The sequence below is a fragment of the Malurus melanocephalus genome, unplaced genomic scaffold (assembly GCF_030028575.1).
Source record: "Malurus melanocephalus ecotype Western Australia unplaced genomic scaffold, MMel_1.1 scaffold_16, whole genome shotgun sequence".
NCBI classification, from domain to species: domain Eukaryota; kingdom Metazoa; phylum Chordata; class Aves; order Passeriformes; family Maluridae; genus Malurus; species Malurus melanocephalus.
In genome coordinates this window covers 1,529,942-1,548,159 of record NW_026623248.1, presented here as the reverse complement: position 1 = coordinate 1,548,159, position 18,218 = coordinate 1,529,942, and the positions used below count along the sequence as shown (strand labels likewise).

At 42.3% G+C, this 18,218-nt stretch overlaps 1 protein-coding gene across 2 annotated transcripts in view; it reads left to right on the top strand.

The window, feature by feature from the left end:
* Nucleotides 1-18,218, top strand: part of FAR2 (fatty acyl-CoA reductase 2) — a 114,754-nt gene that overhangs the window by 82,323 nt on the left and 14,213 nt on the right. For both annotated transcript variants that reach the window (XM_057385665.1, XM_057385674.1), the window contains exons 3-6: nt 9,725-9,900; nt 12,715-12,894; nt 16,561-16,738; nt 17,849-17,893. In XM_057385665.1, coding sequence (XP_057241648.1) covers nt 9,725-9,900; nt 12,715-12,894; nt 16,561-16,738; nt 17,849-17,893 — 579 coding nt within the window. The remainder of the gene's footprint in view (nt 1-9,724; nt 9,901-12,714; nt 12,895-16,560; nt 16,739-17,848; nt 17,894-18,218) is intronic.

Sequence of the window (18,218 nt, the reverse complement as noted above, 5' to 3'; positions counted from 1 at the left end):
GCCTCCAGAAGCTTCTCACAGGAGCCATCTTTTTGGTCCCCTCACTTCCAAAAACTGGGTGAAGCAAAACCAACGGAGGTGGCCACCCTCCTACTGACGTCTTTTATTCTGTACCTGATTTTATATCTTTCTGTTTTCTCATTTTGGATGTTTGTTTTTTGGACTATCCTTGCACCTCACTTTCTCTATCCAAATCRCTCTCAAACGTCTGTCCCCAGTTAGTTTTTTTTCCTAGTTGGTCCCATTTCTGCCRCATTCATAATCGAGTTTGCTGTATTTTTTCAGTGCTGTTACTCAGGCAGTCTTGATTTGTGTAGTTTTTCTTAAGAGGTTGCCTGGGTACAAGTRACTTTGGAAGACTGTGCACCACGAAACTCCCCTGCCAGCACCCAGTTCATGCTAGCGTCATATTGTTTATCATGTTCGCTCATTAAGACAAATAATTTTATTTTAGTCTTGACACCCAGACCTMATTAAGCACAAGCAGTGTCTTCTCTTGTGCATAGTCTGCATAACACAGCACCAGAGTAACCCCTTTTTCACTCTGGTTTTCTGCTTATGCATCTGTGTTGTCCTTGAGCTGTTTTAATTGCTTTACTCATTCCAAGGAGAAGCATTTCTTGGTGCTCCATCAGAATCTCCTGTGTATGCCTTATCACGCTGTGGTAGTTGTGCTGTATACCCTAGAGATCCTAACTTTACAATCACATAGTTTGGGGCAGATCTTTCAGTATTGGATTGGATTTTTTTCCCCAGGGAATCTGAGAAAGCCATGGGCTGCCTCTACCAACTATTGCAGGACAGGTGGAGAAATGAGTTGTGTTTCCCTCAGTGAAATTCGTAGTTAGGATATATAGTATAGCATCATGCAAATAGTATTGCAGAACGTTGAGTATTTCTTATTTGTGAAGCCTCTGTGTGGGGTGAGAGGTTCATTTCAGTACCTCCCCGTGGTTGCTTGGGGTATGTTCTGTTTGTTTCTCCTCCACTCCTTCTGCCAGGRTTTTTTTCACCAGTAGATTAAAGCATTAAAGGAATTTATAACCTCGTGGGACCAGGGCCAAGGACACAGGCTCATTACTGGTAATCCCTGCTCAGACAGATGGGGAGGCTTTTGTGTACAAACAACTTTTTGTTCGTAGAATCATAGAATCGTAGAATACTCTGAGTTGGAAAGGGCCCACACGGATCATCAAATCCAAATCCTGGCCCTGCATGGTTTAACCTGRTTGGAAACATTGTTCATTCTGATGACACACAGGGAAGTGATTTGTTAGAACTGAAGCATAATTAGCCCAAGTGCTCACTTTTCTGCTGTGTATGGACTGGCTAGCATRAAATTAGTTGGTGCAATCTAGAGCTGGAAGCTAAAGGCAAGACATGCAGCTAACGTGAATTCCAGTTCAGCTTACATGGATTATCCACTTTGGTTTCACTTGGAAGCAATATGAATTGAAAATATACTTGCAGAAAAAAAAAAAACCTTTTATCTAGATACCTGTATTGAAAACTGCATGGCAGTGTGAAAGATGTCTTGAGCCACAAATTCTGTGCACAGAAAGTTTTAACATTCTGGGTTTAGCTGGAAGAATTAATAGAGTTCCAGAGATGGTAAATGAAGCTTGTTGATTACCCTTCAACAGTCTCTGAGATGTCAGAGCAAGCTAAAACCTGAGCCTGGCTTAAGGACACTTGATATGGCTTTCTGATCCTGTTTAAAATGTGCGTTAGTTTCTTTCTGTGCTAGAATACCTGGATTTCTGTATTGTGAAAAAACACCAAACAAACAAACAAAAAAAAAACCAAAAAAAACCCAAAACAAAAMAAAAAAACTAAAAAACCACAGATACTCAAAGAGTATCACAGAAACTCCTACCTGACTGCAAACAAAACTCGTCTTTCCCTGCCTGAAAGAGGAACAGTCTTGCAGGATGTGTGAAATATCATCTGACTTGTCTTTTGCCATCAGGCCTGTCAGAACATTCTAGTAGGGTGCAACTGCAATGGCAGGAGAGGCAGAAACATTTCAGAGGGTGTAACTGAGCCATCTGTGGCAACGCTCTGATCTTTGTACCAGGAACTGAGCGACATCTGCTCCTGGCAGACGTGTTACTATCGCAGGCTGATGGGCAATGGCCTTCCTGACAACAGGTATCTTTGTTGTGAAACAAGACAACACCTCCTGCCTGATGACACCCAAGTGAGTAGAAAAGGGAGTCTGTGTGCCAAAAGGCTGCTACAGACTTCCTGGGACAAATTTGCCTTTCTCTTACACTCAGRTAATTTGATAAAGTTCAGTGGAATTGATTTTTTTGTATAATTTTTTTTGTTTGTTTTTACCCATGCCAGGAAGAGGTCAATTTCAAGAATTTTCATATGTGCAGAACCACTGAGCCAAACATTGTTAAAAAGAAGTTCAAATTTTGAATAACATGGAATGAGGTTGGATTCAGAGAAAAGGTTTGAGCTGTGATTCCAGAGGGGACTTTTGGAACTATTTCCAAATGTTTTCTGTGGATTCTTCTAAGAACTGGCCATAATCAGGGGCATTGATTACAGTTTGTCTCCAGTAACAGGGGTACTTGCAGAGCCAGATTCTGCTGTAAGTAGCTGACATTATTTGGACAGATGGTTCTATCTTCTTAAAGAAGTTTTAATTTCCCTAAGCTGGAGACTCCTTGGATGGAAATCAAGGATTACTTGTAACTCTACTTCCTTGCTTGCTTGGAATAGTGGCACTGTAGAAAATCGGTTTACAGTGGTTAAGATATCCTTTCTTAGTTTTCTTAGAATATCAGTTGTTTTCTTCTTCACTGGATTGGTCTCCTGTGAGCAAGGGGCCTCGCTTATAGTGGTGTGCCCGCTCTTCCTATCAGTCTTCTAAATTGCATTAGCTTCTGATAATCTCCCAGGAATTTTCCCGTTTGTTTACTCACTCTGTGTGCTGCCTGTAGCTTTACTGTGGGAATATCATCCTGTCTAAGTTACAGCAAAGAGAAAAAGGCAGGTATTTAACAGGCTGGGATACCCCGGCTYAGGGCTTTCTTTTAAGCATCAGTCAAAAAATTACGCTGTCATGATGAGGATAACAAAAAYTTATGTGACATGACATAAGAAGGCCAAAATGTTTGTATCAGATGTGAGCACAGAAGAATGCTGAAATGAGAAATTGGCCTAGGTAAATCATGAAATTATCGAATGGTTTAGGTTGGAAAGGGCCTTAAACTCATCCAGTTCCATCCGCTTCACTATCCCAGRTTTYGCCAGGGCCTCATCATCCTCACAGGGAGGAATTTCCAAGAATGTCCAATCTAAACCTGTTGATGAGAACAAGGGGTTGCTGAGAGCAAGGTCCAGCACAGCACCTCTCCTCATTGACTCCTCTGTCACTTGTAGAAGGAAGTTCTCATCAATGAATTCCAGGAATTTCCTGCAAAACTTCCATGTTTAATTGATTGCACTGTGTGACACATCCATAAATTGGATATTCTTGGGATGAATTTTGGTCGCTGAAACCTGCTGGCAGGAAGTGTCTTGCACTAGTGCCAGAAAGCTTTCTTATCTTCCAAAACACCATGGCCACAGGTGGGATATGTGTTGAGAAAAGCGCATGTTCTAGGCTAACTCCTCACTTGTGACCAGTGATTTATTCTTCTTTCTGGTAATTTTCTTTCACAGTTCATAATAGAAGAGTGAATTTTTATTCTACTGTACTCATTTCCCAGATGTTCAGTTCTCTACACTTGAGTGCCCTCTCACTGCAGTGTTTAAAGAATYTCTTTTATTTGAATAGCTTTACATATTTGATGCCTTTGTCTTGATTTGTTCAACTTCTGCRTGTGACATTAAAGGATTTTTACCTCCTTTGCCCTTTTAATTAAGGTGCACTTTGGCGCCCACATTCCCTGTGATCCTTTTCATGGTGGCATTCTGTGCTTTCTGCCTTAGAATGAGGATAGGGTGATTATAGATGTGCAGGACACCCACCCTGTGTTGCTGTTGCTTCAGAAGAGYTCTTTGGAAGGACCCAAGTTCAGAGGAGATTCATCTCAAGACTTTTCCAGATGTATGTCTAGGAGTTGAATGGCCCAGATGCATCCACAGAGTTGTCCTTGAAATAAAACTTGGAATTGCATCCCAGCACTGTGTTTTATACAGGTGATGCGCTGGCTGCCTCCTCTGTGCCTGTGTAACAACCAATATGCTTTCAAATGGGAAAGCGGATTTTGGTAATTTCTTTACCTATCTTTCAGAGTCTTTCTTGGTCATTTCTAACAACATCTCCAAGAAGTAGGAGCCTGTATTTGACACAGCCCTTGGTCCAGGCTCGTTATCCCCAGGGATGCAGCAAATACTCCTGAAGTTCCCTGGTGTCCAAGCACATCTGGCTGTGAAACTCAATAAGGCAGTGGGTATGGAAAAGAAGATAAAGATCCCATGTCTGGATAACGTTATACTTACTGACATTTCCAAGTCCATACAGTGATTCTCAAAGCAAGTGGTAATAATTCTGCATGGCAGGAACTGAGGAAGGGGACAGGGATCTGACTACACTTGTGAATGACATCCTTTGGCAGTTGACTCCTACTGACCCATGGCCTCATTGGGGAATAGTTATGGAAGAAGGATGAAAAGGAAAACAGTCCTGGAAAATGTGTGGGAAGGAACATTTTCAGTGGTTCCTGCAGGAAAAGCTGCGAGTGTAGCCATTTTCTTTGCCTACACTTACATTCTTCCCCACCGAACGCTGATGCAAATCTCAAAGTACCACCCAGGGGCACCAGGAACATCTGTGATAAACATCAGAAAGCTCCATGTYCTATCCATGACTTGTCCACCCCCACTAGAGGCCAGGGAAAGCTTTTCCATGTCTCACAAGTCCCTCATACTCCTGTCTACAGCATCTGACTGGGAAAGTGTTCCAGTTTCACTGTGTGTAATTCGAGTATTCTTGCTAGAAAACAGCAGGCTTGGCCAGCTGCCAATTTTCAAGGAAACTGGCTTTTCAAAACCACATCTTTTAGCTGACCTGTATTGAAACTTTCTGTCTTATCTCTTTGTTTCTGTAGCCTTCATCTTTAAATAATCAGCTGTTTTGTTTACTAAATGTTGGTGGTGGGTACTGTATTTCCACTACATTAGCTCTACTCAGGGGAAAGTAATAGCTCTGGATTGAAGCATAAGCCATTTGTTTTTCTGTAATGAGGAACGCTCTGCTGACTGCCTTCAACTGATGAGATGAATTATGTTTTATTTGCCTTGAGAAGAACTGTACTTAAAAGCAATTTTCTGAAGAGGAAATGAGGCAGAGAGTGYAAAAGTGGGGCAGGGGGGAAGGCTTTATCCCAGTTAAAGCATTCTGACCTGCATTTTCACACATTTCTTGACTGAATAATCCTGATGTTTATTGCTGGAAATCTACCAGACTAAAGATTAATTGCTGGCTAATTGCTTTATGTCAAGAAGCTGCACAATTATATCTCAAATTTGCTACAGTGGAAATTCTAAAATGGTTGTGTACCTTCCTTCCCTAAATGTACTGGAGAGTTTTATCAATGGCAAACACAAGTCTGGTAAGCCCTTTCAGCAGGAATAAACTGCAGACATAGGTGTTTCTTTAAGAGTTGTTTCCATTACTTTGGTACCTTCAGTTGTTTAAATTTGTGATGATCACTTGTATGTTTGTCATGCTGTCATTGAAATCACCGAGGGAGGGATGAGCACCCCAGGCTGTTATTTTGTGTATTTATATATAGGCTGTTCCTCTGCATTTCTACAMCAGTGCTCTGTTCAGAAAGGGGATTTCAAACACCCTGGGTTTAAAATTATTCCACACATCCAGTGGACACCTTTTCCTTTAAAGAAATTCTTTCCACAATATTTTATCCCTTGGCTTATGTCTTTCTTAGGATAAATTACATATTTCCTTTACACAAGTAGTTCTTGCTTACATTCTTCCGAATTATGCTAAGTGATCTCTTCCATTTCTTTATCTGCGAGGTGGAAGCTTTTTACTTTTTTTTTTTTTTAAATTAATTGACCTCTCTCAACCTTAATGTTCTCATTAGTTTGTCATATATGAGTTCAATTTTGTGGGAATTCTCTGGATTTTCTCCTTTTGAAAGATTCTCACACAGTAATACCATGAAATRTTCTTACCGAATATAAGTTAGCAATCCTTCTGGAGAAACCTGATTTCCTGGCACCTGTGAAACACACCTGAGGAGAAAAGGCTGCCTTTCTTGGCCACACTGAGAAACTGGATGTTTTCTGAGTCAGTCACAATTCCCTGATGTGGCAGAGGGAGTTCCGTGAGTGCTGTCCAAAAAAGACAAGACTGCCCAGGCCTTTGAATGGCTTCTACAAGACCAGACTCATGCAAGTTCTTTATTTTTTTTAAATGGAGCATGGCTTAGGCACTCTATTTTTCATTAGTTTGTATTTGCTTCACTGAAAATGCCTCCTGAAGAAGATGAGAAGCCTTTGGCATTTTGCACTGTTCAGTGGTTCCTGTATTTTTCATCTGTGCTGTTTCATAGATGTGCAGTTTGCCCTTTCTTTGAGGTTTTTGTATCTTTGTGGTATGGAAAAATTTCTTATTGAAGGATTGTTAGGCAGAAAGCTCTCTGAATTATTACATGCTTTAAGGTAAGAGCATGAACACCAATAGCTGCAGATGTCCTTTGGAAAGGGAGGTCACWGCTTAAGTGGGCAGGAATAGGGAAAGTGTCCATCAAACACACTCAGCTGGAATGTTGGGAGAAATTCTAGATGAGAAATTCCMAATTCCCTGTTTTTACTTTCTTGACAATATAAAGTGAAAACACAGTTTGGTTTAATTTTATAAATGGGAAATGCCTAATTATAAAATGAGGAATAAATTCTCCCCTCTGTYGAGGGGCAGCACAGCCCATGCTGAACTTGCATCCTATTTTGATGTTAAAAATGAGAATAGCCGTTACTAGATTAATTTTTCGGTTTGGGCAAGGCAGCAGTGCTGCCCCTGCAATGCATTAGGATGCTTAAAAAGACACTGAAATCAGGGTAATGTTATTACTGATTTCCCTCAGTTTTGTTAATATTGGACAACTTGAAGTCAAAAGCCTTTTCTTTCTCTTAACTGTAATTTCGTGGCAATTCCTGTATCCCTTCAGAAATACTGCTGACCTGGGCAGTGTTTTCATGTAATTSCAATGGTACATCAGGCCAGTCCACTATGTTTTATATTGGCAGATGGCTTCTAAAAAGAAAAGACAGAACAATCCTTAGGCCTCACACAGTTATTGGGGATTTATCTTTTTGTGCTCTGGGTGAGTTCATCAGAATTTAGAGATGCAATTACAGTTTACCTTCAGACTAAGCATCATCTTTATGTTAAGTACTCCTTGAACTGTAGGAAGCAGTATAAAATAAACTGCATTTGTTTTGCCCTTAAATCTTCCYTCATTTCCCTGTAAAGCCCTGACAAGACTGAAACCTTCAGCTTCAATGAAAGAAGCAGCAGACTTTGATAAAACAGCTGCTCCCGTTATCTGATTTAATGGTGACMATGTACTGAATGTTCCCGTGGTGCAGAAGGTTTCCAAAGGAGTGTGCTGTCTTGTGAGYTTGCATTTAGAAATTGCCTTCATCCTTCAGAGTGCAGTGAATCATTGGAGGGGGTGAAAAGCTGCAGCAGCTGAGTGGCACGTGGTAGCAGCAGGCACAGAAGCTGAAGGGAATATTATCTGCAGTGGGAATGTCAGGAGGAGATGGAGGAAGAATTCAGCTGTCCAAGGCTGCCACTGCAGAAATACTACTCTTATTTTATATACCATGACTGAAAGGAGAAAGGGCTGATTCATTCTTTCTCTGCCTTTGCATTATTTATGCCAAACAAGTAGAAAATAGCTCTCTTTTCATGGCATTTTGCACTCTCTTTGCAACAGAACAAGCAAACGCAAACTAATATTCCTGAGAGTCCCACAAGATAGCTTTGGTCTCATGTGGGTTCTCTGAAAAACCTTTGCTTTTGTGTCCCATCAGGGTTTGCTGGCATATGATCTCTCATGAGATGATGCATATTTGGAGAGCCAATGTAGCATCTTGGTAGACAACAAGCTTTTTAGAGACATTAAGGTTTTTGCTGCCTGGGAATTCAGTTCCTACAGTCCAGCCAGCTCCCACCAACACCTTTGTCCATGAATAAATTTCTCTGCCTAGAAATCCATTTCCTGGCCTAGCCACCTTGATGAAAGATGTGATCAGTCAGGTGCAACTRAGAGCAGTGAAGTGGCTTTATCTTGTCGTAACTTGGGCTAAAGTTTCAGGTTAATGAAGGATGTGCAGCTGTGTGTCAATTTAAAATAAATCAGGTACAGAGTGTGGTGTATAATTGGGAAGGCTAATGATTTTCTTTATCCCTAAGAACCTTGAGGTTTATCTAGATTTGTTTGTCAGATAAGCAGAAAGATGGTAATCCCTTAATCAAGCAAAAAAAAATATATTGCCATTAGGATCAATTTCATCTTGCATGTGTCTTTTAGTATGTTTAATTTATGTCACAGAATTTCTGCTCATACGTAAGTACTGGGCACATCAAAGACAGAACAATCTCTAGGAAAACAAGAGTCTGTGGCAGTAAAAATATTTCCCAACTCAGTGTTACTGGTGAGTAAACCACAGAGTAAAGGAAACACGCCCAAAACACAGAGCTACTGTAMAGTCCATCCTGTTGCCCCAAGGCAGGTTCAGCTCTTCAAGGCACCCACGCTTTGCATCCCTCAGTAACCTCTCCCAGTACTAGGGGATCCTGTCAGTAGACTTGTTACCTTGGAATTGTGATTATCCTTTGGAATCTGGATCATACCTCTTCAGATCCCACAGCCTTTCTATTCTATGGATTCTTTCTACCTTTCATGTTGTCACTGTGCTCCACCCCCATAGCACCGCCTCCAAAAGAAAAAAAAAATGAAAAGAGAGGAGCTTTTTGGTCATAACAGTTTCTGTTCATTCAGTTGAAGTTGCTCAGTCATGCTGGGCAGAAACATGTCTTGGAAAGAGCTATGGATTATACTTGCAGGAAGAAAAGGTCTGAAAGATGGCATGAGAGGCCAGCCAGCTGCACACATGTTCAGTTTTGCAGGGCTGCTGGTGGCACTCAGCCACTGCTGATGGGGTTATTGAGATGCCCCATCCTTCCATCCCAAAAGAAGGTCCCCACTGGACTCCTCTGACATGAAAAAAGAGTGACGGTAGACAAGAAGCAGCAAAGGAAGAGGAGGTGGAGTAAGAAAGCCCAGTTCCCCTCCTCTTTGCAAGTACTTTGTAGAACTATCTAGAAAATTGCTTGAGTCTAATGCTGCACTGGCTTTCCCACTCCATACTCTGCCCTCCTGCTGTTTAGTTCCTGTTTTCATGCTACAGGCAGGCCTCCAGGTCATATAGCAAGTAGTGGCAGGAGATGTGGACACAGAAATTTTGGTGGTTATCTGAGGAAATGAGTGGTTGGAGAGAGGATTTATTAATCTCTTCAGAGCAATGCCCTCTATACCCTCTATATTTTAATTCTGTTTCCTCTGGGAAGRAACAAGGGAATGGACTATTTTATCATCTCATCTGTGTCCTCCCAGACAGGAACTCTTTTGTGCCAGCTGCATTGATTGATGCAGTCAGACTGGCTGCTAATCAAAGCAATCTCAGCAGCCTAATTCTGTACCTGATCTCTCTCTGTTTGTGCTTCAAGGTCTTTGACAGAGTCCGAGAAGATTGCCCTAATTTCCACGAGAAGATTAAGCCTATTAATGCTGAACTCACCCAGCCCAAGCTGGCCATCAGTGCTGAAGATGAGGAGGAGCTTCTGACCCGGGTCAATGTTGTCTTCCACTGTGCAGCCACAGTTCGCTTTGACGAACCCCTCAAGTACGTCCCGCTTTCTGTGTTTGCTGAGTGTGATCCAGGATGCACCATGGCACTGCTCAGAGCATTCCTTGCATGTCTGCAGTGGTAATTCTCCTCTTTCATGGTTGAGCTCCCCRTGGTTCTGCACTGAACATGCAGGGGGAGTGCTCTGAAAATGTCGTGTGCGTGTGCTTGTCAAAAGTGAGCTGTCTYGGCACATTCCCATGGGAAGAAAAAGGAAGAACTGTGGGATTGGGTTGTAATACAGTAAAGGAGTTAAGTGTGACCTAAAATCGGGGTGGGGAAAAGTGTGGTCAACAGGGAAATGTTTTGGCAGAGCTGGAGACAGCTGGAAGTGAAACTATATTGTGTCTGTCTCTGAAGCTGGTGTTTAATGGCCTTTCTTTGTCACTGGGTAGCTGCGGAGGGAARTGAGCTGTGGTTTGAGGAAACACAACCTTTAAAACACCAGGTACTCCATGTCATTAACTGTTTTCAGTAAGTGCTTGGTTTCTGAAGGAGTTCCCTTGGGAGTGCTGGTCCAGGCAGGCTCTTCCATTAAGAAAAACCCACAGAAATAAGCCACTGAAATAAGATTAGATGTGGAAGTGCTTCTATGCAGATTGCACAGGTCAGCAAACCAGGTGGATTAYCTTCATTGCTAGATCCTCATAGATCTTTTGAAAAACACTAAAGCTGTGATAGTAGAAAACACAATTCTTAGTCCTCATTTGCTCACACATAGACTAAATAGATATCCACTATGTCCACCATAAATATTTGCTTTTTTAGAACAACTAATTAGAGAAACACCAGAAGGGAAGCAGCTTTTGATGTAATCTTGCGCCAATATGTAAGTAGCCATAAATGTTCTTAAATCAATGCACAAATGAACCCACTTTAAAAATAAAACTCAGGGGCATGGAACATGAAAGGGAAGCCACATTTTTAATAAGGAGGATAGCTAGAAAGAAGTTGAAAGTTAAAAAGGTCATCAGTTTGCAGGCAGTGTAGAAATTATTTAAAGACTGATTGTATGTGATCTGTCAAAATCTGTCTAACAGAACAAGGAAAATTATAATTAGAAGGTAAAATATGAGAAGTTCTTCAAATCAAATTATTTGTGACTGAATAATAAAATACACCAGATGGGTAAAAGTTTTAGCAAGTTAAATGTGAAAGCACAATAATGCTGCTCAGTTAAGAATTTCAAGCAGCAACTTGATAATGACACAAAATTACTTTTTTAACATGGCAGAATCTCAAAGATTACAACAGAGTATGTAAAGCCAGTAGAAGACGAAGGGACAAAAGCATTGATGTGAATATACTGGGAAAGCAGCAGTGGGGACACTACATGAATTATTGGCATCAACATGCAGTACATTTAGGGAATTTTCCAGGTGGAACTCTTGAGGGCAGAAATCTCAGAAATTGTGTTATATTGAAATATTAATAGATGGTGTTTTAATAGAAATAGAAGAAAATAAAGAATGACTAAACAAATAACAAACCACCAGGCTTAGATGATATTCCCTTTGAAGGCTGAAGGAGCTCTGAGCATCTCAGCAGAAATCCATGCTAGGCCCCTATTATGAGTGCAGTTCTACTCACTCCTTCTCAGAAGGGATGCAGTCAAACAGAAGTGTACATGGAAAAGTAACTTTTGTCTGAAGGATAGCTCAAGTAGAAGTGTTTGTCCTGCTAGAAGGGCAGAASGAAATAGAAATCTACAAAACAACATGTCAAAAGAAAAGTATCTCTGGCTTTAGATACTGCGATCCAAATATTGATCATACTCTGTAGCTAATTTTTTCCTTTGGAYTATTTACCATTTCTCTTCAACATAATTAAGGTTTTTTAGTGTGTGCTTGATAGTATAATTCTGAACGTTGTACATCTTTGAAAGATTCTACTCCTGGGCTGAGCTGATGGCATCTTTCTGGGCCTTTACCCTTCTATGCAGGAAAGTGTTTTTCTTCCAGTACAAAGCATGCAGCAGAGTCTGCTGGATGAGATCTGTTGCAGATTGTCTCTAGGACAACTTCTAGCTATGCTGGGTGCTGGCAGGTCAACCTTGTTAACCACGGCATTCTTTCTCTTACGTTTATCAGTTCTCATCTCCATTCCTTGGCAATTTAGGCTGCTATCTCTAATTGTGTCTTCTTTGATTWTGAATAGCTTCAAACTTAATGCAAGTGGGTTTAGATTAGGTATCAGGAGGAAATTCCTTACTGTAAGAGTCCTGAGGCCCTGGCACAGGTTGYCCAGAGAACCCGTGGCTGCCCCATCCCTAGAAGTGTTCCAGGTCAGGTTGGATGSGGCYCTGAGCAACRTGGTSTGATGAAAGGTGTGCCTACCCATGGCATGGGGTGGAACTGGGTGATTTTTAAGGTMCTTCCAAGCCAAGCCATTCTGTGWTGCCATGAATCTGTTTTTCTGGGCCCCAGGACCCTTTCTGGCTTTCTGAAACCATGTGTTCATCTGGTTTAGCAGTGGTCCCTCCAGAGAACACTGAATGGGCACCATAGGAACCACAGTGCCTCAGTGTTCCAGGGAGAGGTGGCAAACATATCACATTTAGAGATGTTAGTGAAGACAGAGTGTTACTTATGACCCTTCAAATTGCATTAAAAATATTTGAGAGACATTCATGTCTGGACCAACAAATCCAACAGCATTGCTCTGAARGCTGGTTTCACACTTGCATTTCACTCACACTTTCTGCTCCCCTGGGTCCCCTCCCCTGACTTCCCTGTCCATTATGTGGTTTGGATAAGGCTTGGCTTTCATCCACTCTTCCCAGTGAAATGCCTTGTGCTTGTTTCCCCTTAGACATGCCCTGCAGCTGAACGTGATGGGCACGCAGCGGCTCCTYGAGCTGGCCCGGCAGATGCGGAACCTCGAGGCCTTCATCCACATCTCCACTGCCTATGCAAACTGCGTTCGGAAATGCATCGAGGAGATCATCTACCCACCCCCAGCCGAGCCCCAGAAGCTCTTTGACTTAGTAGAGTAAGTAGGAACTGCATTGCCCCTTCCAGTATTGGCTTCCCTTCACGGCAGACCTGGGAACTGTTCACACAATTTTGTGGGATTTCTGCTCAGAGTTGCAGTTACTGCTGTTTCTTTGTGTTTTTTTAAAGACTGGTTTCATGGGAGTCCAGTATTAAATTCTGCAGGAGTGTATTTTCCACCAGGAGTGCAGTTGCTGCTTTCTGTAGCRCTCAGCTCTGCTGCTGCCTTAGTAAGAGCTGATTTTTTTTCATATACCATGTACTATTTCTTTTATCGCTTCAGCTTCCCAACATTGATTCCACTTCTTTAGAAATCCTGTGGTGTTTAACTGGAGTTATATGGGGCTGAGTAAGAAACAGGCTTTTTAGACMGTTTGATGTGAATCATTGAGGTTGGAAAAGATCTCAAAGATCACCAAGTCCAGCCTTTGATGACCACCTTGTCAACTAAACCAGWGYACTGAGTGCCACATCCASTTGGATTTTGAACTCTTATAGGGCTGGTCACTCCACCTCCTTCCTGGGCAGCCCCTTCCAATGCCTGACCACCTTCTTAGTGAAGAAAATCTTCCTGATTTCCACCTGAACCTCTCCTGGCACAGTTGGAGGCTSTGTCCTCTCATCCCAGACAGGAATCCAGGACTTTGATGAAACAACAAAAAAAACTTTGTTAACTGAATTGACTAAAATAAAGAATAATGAAAAAAAATAAGAAAATCAGCTGATAAAGGCCCCAGGAAACCTTCTCCTTAGAATTTTCCCACAGCTGTTAATTTGTTTTCAATAATTTTTTAGTGGATGATTGCTAATCAGGAGTGTGGAGACGGGCCTGGTTACCTCAGAGGGTGCAACTTCTGCTGCTTCATATAAAACACTGAAAATTCATGTATCATAGCTTGAAAATGCAGCAGAGAGGATGATGTTTGAGATACACGTTTTATTATTCACCGTGTAAGTGAAAGAAATAGTGTGTGGATATCAGGGTACAGAAAGTTTCAGAGTGAGGGGAGTAACAGATAGCAGTATTTTACCTTCAAAGGGGAGGGAGGGGAAGCCGACGGGAAGATACAACCTGCCTTTGAAAATGGGGAGAAATACGGGTCATGTTTTGCRTCAGCCAACTGTGGATGATTTCCTTCACAAGCAACCTTTGCCTCAAAGTGCTCCTCTGTGAGTGCTTTAGAAGAGATAATTGAACAACTGGATGCAATAACAGATCCATTTAACAATGCTTTTGGCCATGCACTTGATATATGCCTATGACTATTTATTCACTTGAAATCTCAAGGAGGACTCCCAGCTGTTTCTTTTTCTGTTCTTATCCTCCTATTACATCTTGCTGTTTCAGTATTCTGGTACTTAACCTGCAAGTAAACCCTGAGGCTTAAGCTGTGTAAACCAAAAGTCACACTTCTAAGTGCTGCCAGGCCAATAGGGGAAACATATAATCTGCTGCATCAAGCATGGTTTGCCTTAATCTAAAGCTGAAGGAAATCAGCTTTGAAGGGTGTGCTGAGGTAAGGAACACAGCAAAGTCTCAGCTGAAGCTGTGGTTTTGTTACTGCAGAAAATATAGATCTGTCATTGCTTACAAGAAAGAGTCTGATTAATGCAAAGCCAATAACACAGAAAGTTGTGTGTTCTCCTGTGGCAGAGTAATTTGGTGCATGTAATGGAGAAGTTACCAATTGTTTAATTTGCATCATTTGCTGTAAAGGGGCAAATGCAGCAGCAGCTTTTGTGAGTTAGCATTCCAGAATCTTCCAAGTAGGTCACAGAGCAGTTCTCCTTGCTAAACTGTTAGCTCAGCTCCCATGATGGGAATGCTGGTCAGTCAAATTACCTGACTGCCTGGTGCCCTTGGGACAGGTCCTCTTGGTGACCTCTTCAAGTAATGCAGAGACCTCTCTGGAAGGATGAGGGCAAGGGCAAATTGCCTCTGCTTGTACTTCTACACCTGGCTTTGCTTAGAGAGAATGCAGACCTGCAACTCCCTATTATGAAAACAAACAAAACTTTTAAAAAAGGGAAAAAGATTGGCACACAGCTTAACCGAGTTCCCAAATGAACTTAAGTCTTCCTCCAGGCTATGCTGAAATAGCAATCTCCTTTTTGTAGGCTGGTAATTAGCTACTCAACAGATTCAAACAATAGCAATTTAGCTGAGACCCTGAGGTTCAATGGCTGCCTAAGCAGGCTTTGCAGATTATGTCAGTATTGTGTGCTGCTTGTAACCTCTGCATAGTTCAAGTTCATATTTTGTGTTTCAATGCTTTTTTCTGCCTTGTTTCTGCAGCATGGGACCAGGCTTGCAAAGGAAGGAAATTGTGCCTCCATAGGGTTTTTTTTTTTAATTTAAAAAGAAAAAAAACYCAACTATATGCTAAAAATTTTCAGATTTTAAACTCATTCCAAAAGGGAGATATTTGCTGCATCCAGCCCTCCCCTGTGAATCAGTACTTTCTCAAACAACAGTTTTCCATCTGTGCCTAATGCAAGCCATCTGAAAAGTGCTGTGCCACCTGAGCCACCAGGTCTTTGCAGGGTTGACAGGATCAAGCAGTTCYTCAGGTGTGACAGTCGGCATCGTATTTCTCTCCCCTTGACCTCTTGCCCTTTTCTGAAATTCAAGATAAGGAGGGGTGAAGTGAGGATCTGCAAGAAGCAGTATCCTTGCAATGCCCCTGCGAAGAGCCCACCCCTTCAGACTGAACTATAAGCCCGTTGACTTAATTACAAATTGGATTATAGGAGCTAATCTTTGATTCTGTGGTGTAACACCAGGCTGCAGGGAGCCTGTCAGGGATTGGCAGTGTTGTGCAAGGGCTCTGGAAGCACAGCCAGTTCTTGTCCTTTAGACCCAGATGCTGGCAGGACCTGTGAGGTCCTGGTGCTGTGCCAGGGAAGAGTCTTTGGGCTTTAGGCCCTTCCTGCAGCACCATGGGGGTAAGGGCTGCTTTCTAAAACCTATCTGCATAACTACTTCTGATGGATTAGGTACCTGAATACCTTAAAAAAATAAAAAACAACTTCAGCAGAGTTCTCTTGGTTTTTTTGGTGGTTTGTTTTTGGTTATTTTTTTTTTAAGCGCCAGCAGTTTCCTATGTGAACAAACCTGTGGAAAGCCTGCTGGAAGGAACATATAACACTGTAAATKATGGAAATCTACTGCTGGAATAATATTCCTGTAAGATGTTGTTCCAGCTTTTGAGACCTTTATGTTGTTACATRAATTGCTCACTCAAGGTTACCCGGAATACCTGGAAATGTGTTTGGGGGTATTCAGTGACTGTATTGGCTAAGGATGAGCAGTGCCTAGTGGGATTCCTGGCTGGGAGAGCTCCATCAGGCTCTAAACCATGACAATATTTATGTACAGATTGCAGTGAAGCATTAACCACACGAGAGATTGCTCTAAAGGGAGTTTGTAGAGGTACCTGAATTGGAACTGGACRTGGTAGCATGAAGCTCACCAGGCTTTATTTTGCACCTTGAAAACAAAAGTAACCTTCTCCCACAGAACTGTTTTAAGTCCAAACCTTAAATAGCTTTGACAGGCTTATCCTCTGTTTCAGGTGAGGATTCCTGCCTCACTGGTGTGTTTTGCCTGAGTCATTTTCTCTCTCTGCATGGTGGACGATGATGTTCTCTTTGTTTCTTGTAGGTGGTTGGATGAATCCATCATTCAAGACATCACACCCAAGCTGCTTGGGGAGTGGCCCAACACCTACACCTACACCAAAGCCTTGTCAGAATACCTGATTCAGCAAGAGAAAGGAAACTTGAACATTGCTATTATCAGGCCATCCATCGTGGGAGCCAGCTGGCACGAGCCTTTCCCAGTAAGTACAAATACACAATTCCCACCAAGAGCCTTTGGATGCAGCTGGAGCTGTGGTAGTGACAGGAATCTGTCCCTCCTTGTAGCAGTGTCTCGAGAAATAGGTATCCAGTTCATAGGAAAATGTGTGGAACGGGTGGAGAACCTGTGCTGGAGTAGAACAGCAAGCCTCCTTCAGCATCTTCAGGAAGAAATCCTGTGAAAAGACCACATTTAAGCAATAATAACAAGAGCTGGGATAGTTATGGCAGAATGCTGGGCTTGCAACTGATTGTCCATTCAGACACACAGTTTCTGTACCCAAAACGTGGGATCTGAGGGTCAGTCCTGGTCCATTCTGGTTGAGACAAATGTGAGGCGCACAGTAATTAAATGCAGCTGTACTTTTGGAATGAAGTAATTCATTAAGCTAAATATACTGGTAGGAATAATGTGCCCTAACACTGCAGCCAAATTGGAAAGGCAACACAAAGTCACCTTTGGCTTTCATGCAGCCTGAAGTGTGCCAGAGATGGCTGAGATACAGSCAAGGCTCTGGGCCAAGCTCCCCATCTTGGAAAGACAAAGAGCTCTGTTTGGTGTCACAACCTGTTCCAGGTGAAACAGCTCATCACTGCTCTGAGCTCCAGCTCCCACAAGTGGCAGCTTCCCTGACTTGAAGTAGGATGGGATTCAAAAGTGGAGGGGTGTGGTTTGTTTTAGTTTTGGGGCTTTTTTCTTCCTTGCCTTAGATATTAGCTGGAGTGACCAAATCACTCCTGGTGACAGCTGCATAKTGTCTGTTGAAGGTAAATACCACTCCAGCTGTTTTCAGCAAGTGTGGCAGCACTAACACTGTGGTGTTTAAAGCCAGATTTTATTCCTGAGGCCAGGGAATAGGAAGGAAATGGTTTCTAAGAACAAACTTGGATTCTGTTGTTGATGGGTAAATTGCAGGCAGTGCATCTCCTGGTACTGGTTGGCATCCTGGCCGCTGTCCCAGATGGGCTGGCGTCCATCTAAGCCTGTGTTTCCTTCCTYCTTTGTCTCCACCACACCACTGTCATCATTTTGAAGCCTGTGTAAGCAACATGTCATTGAAGGGAACACTAATCATTCTTCTTTTCCACAGGGTTGGATTGACAACTTCAACGGGACCAGTGGAATATTTATTGCGGTACGTCTGGTTACTGTTTAAGCTCCCTCCCTGTAAGGCAGAGTTTGAGTTACTAAAAGAGCAMTTCTGATGTTACTCTACAGCCCCACTTAGAAACTGTGTGCAGAAAAGGGCCACAGGAGTTTTCTGTGTCCGGGAGAAAGATGTCACACACTTGCCACACATCTGCCAGCTGGTAGGACCCAGAGGATGGGTTTGTGCTGAGCTCAAAAAAGGGCATTGAGAGAGTACTAATGTTGCTGGTTCACTAAACATGAATTGCAGTTTCTAAAAGCTCTGATAAAACTAAAGGTTTGGACACATTTGGCCACATTTTCAGAGAAAA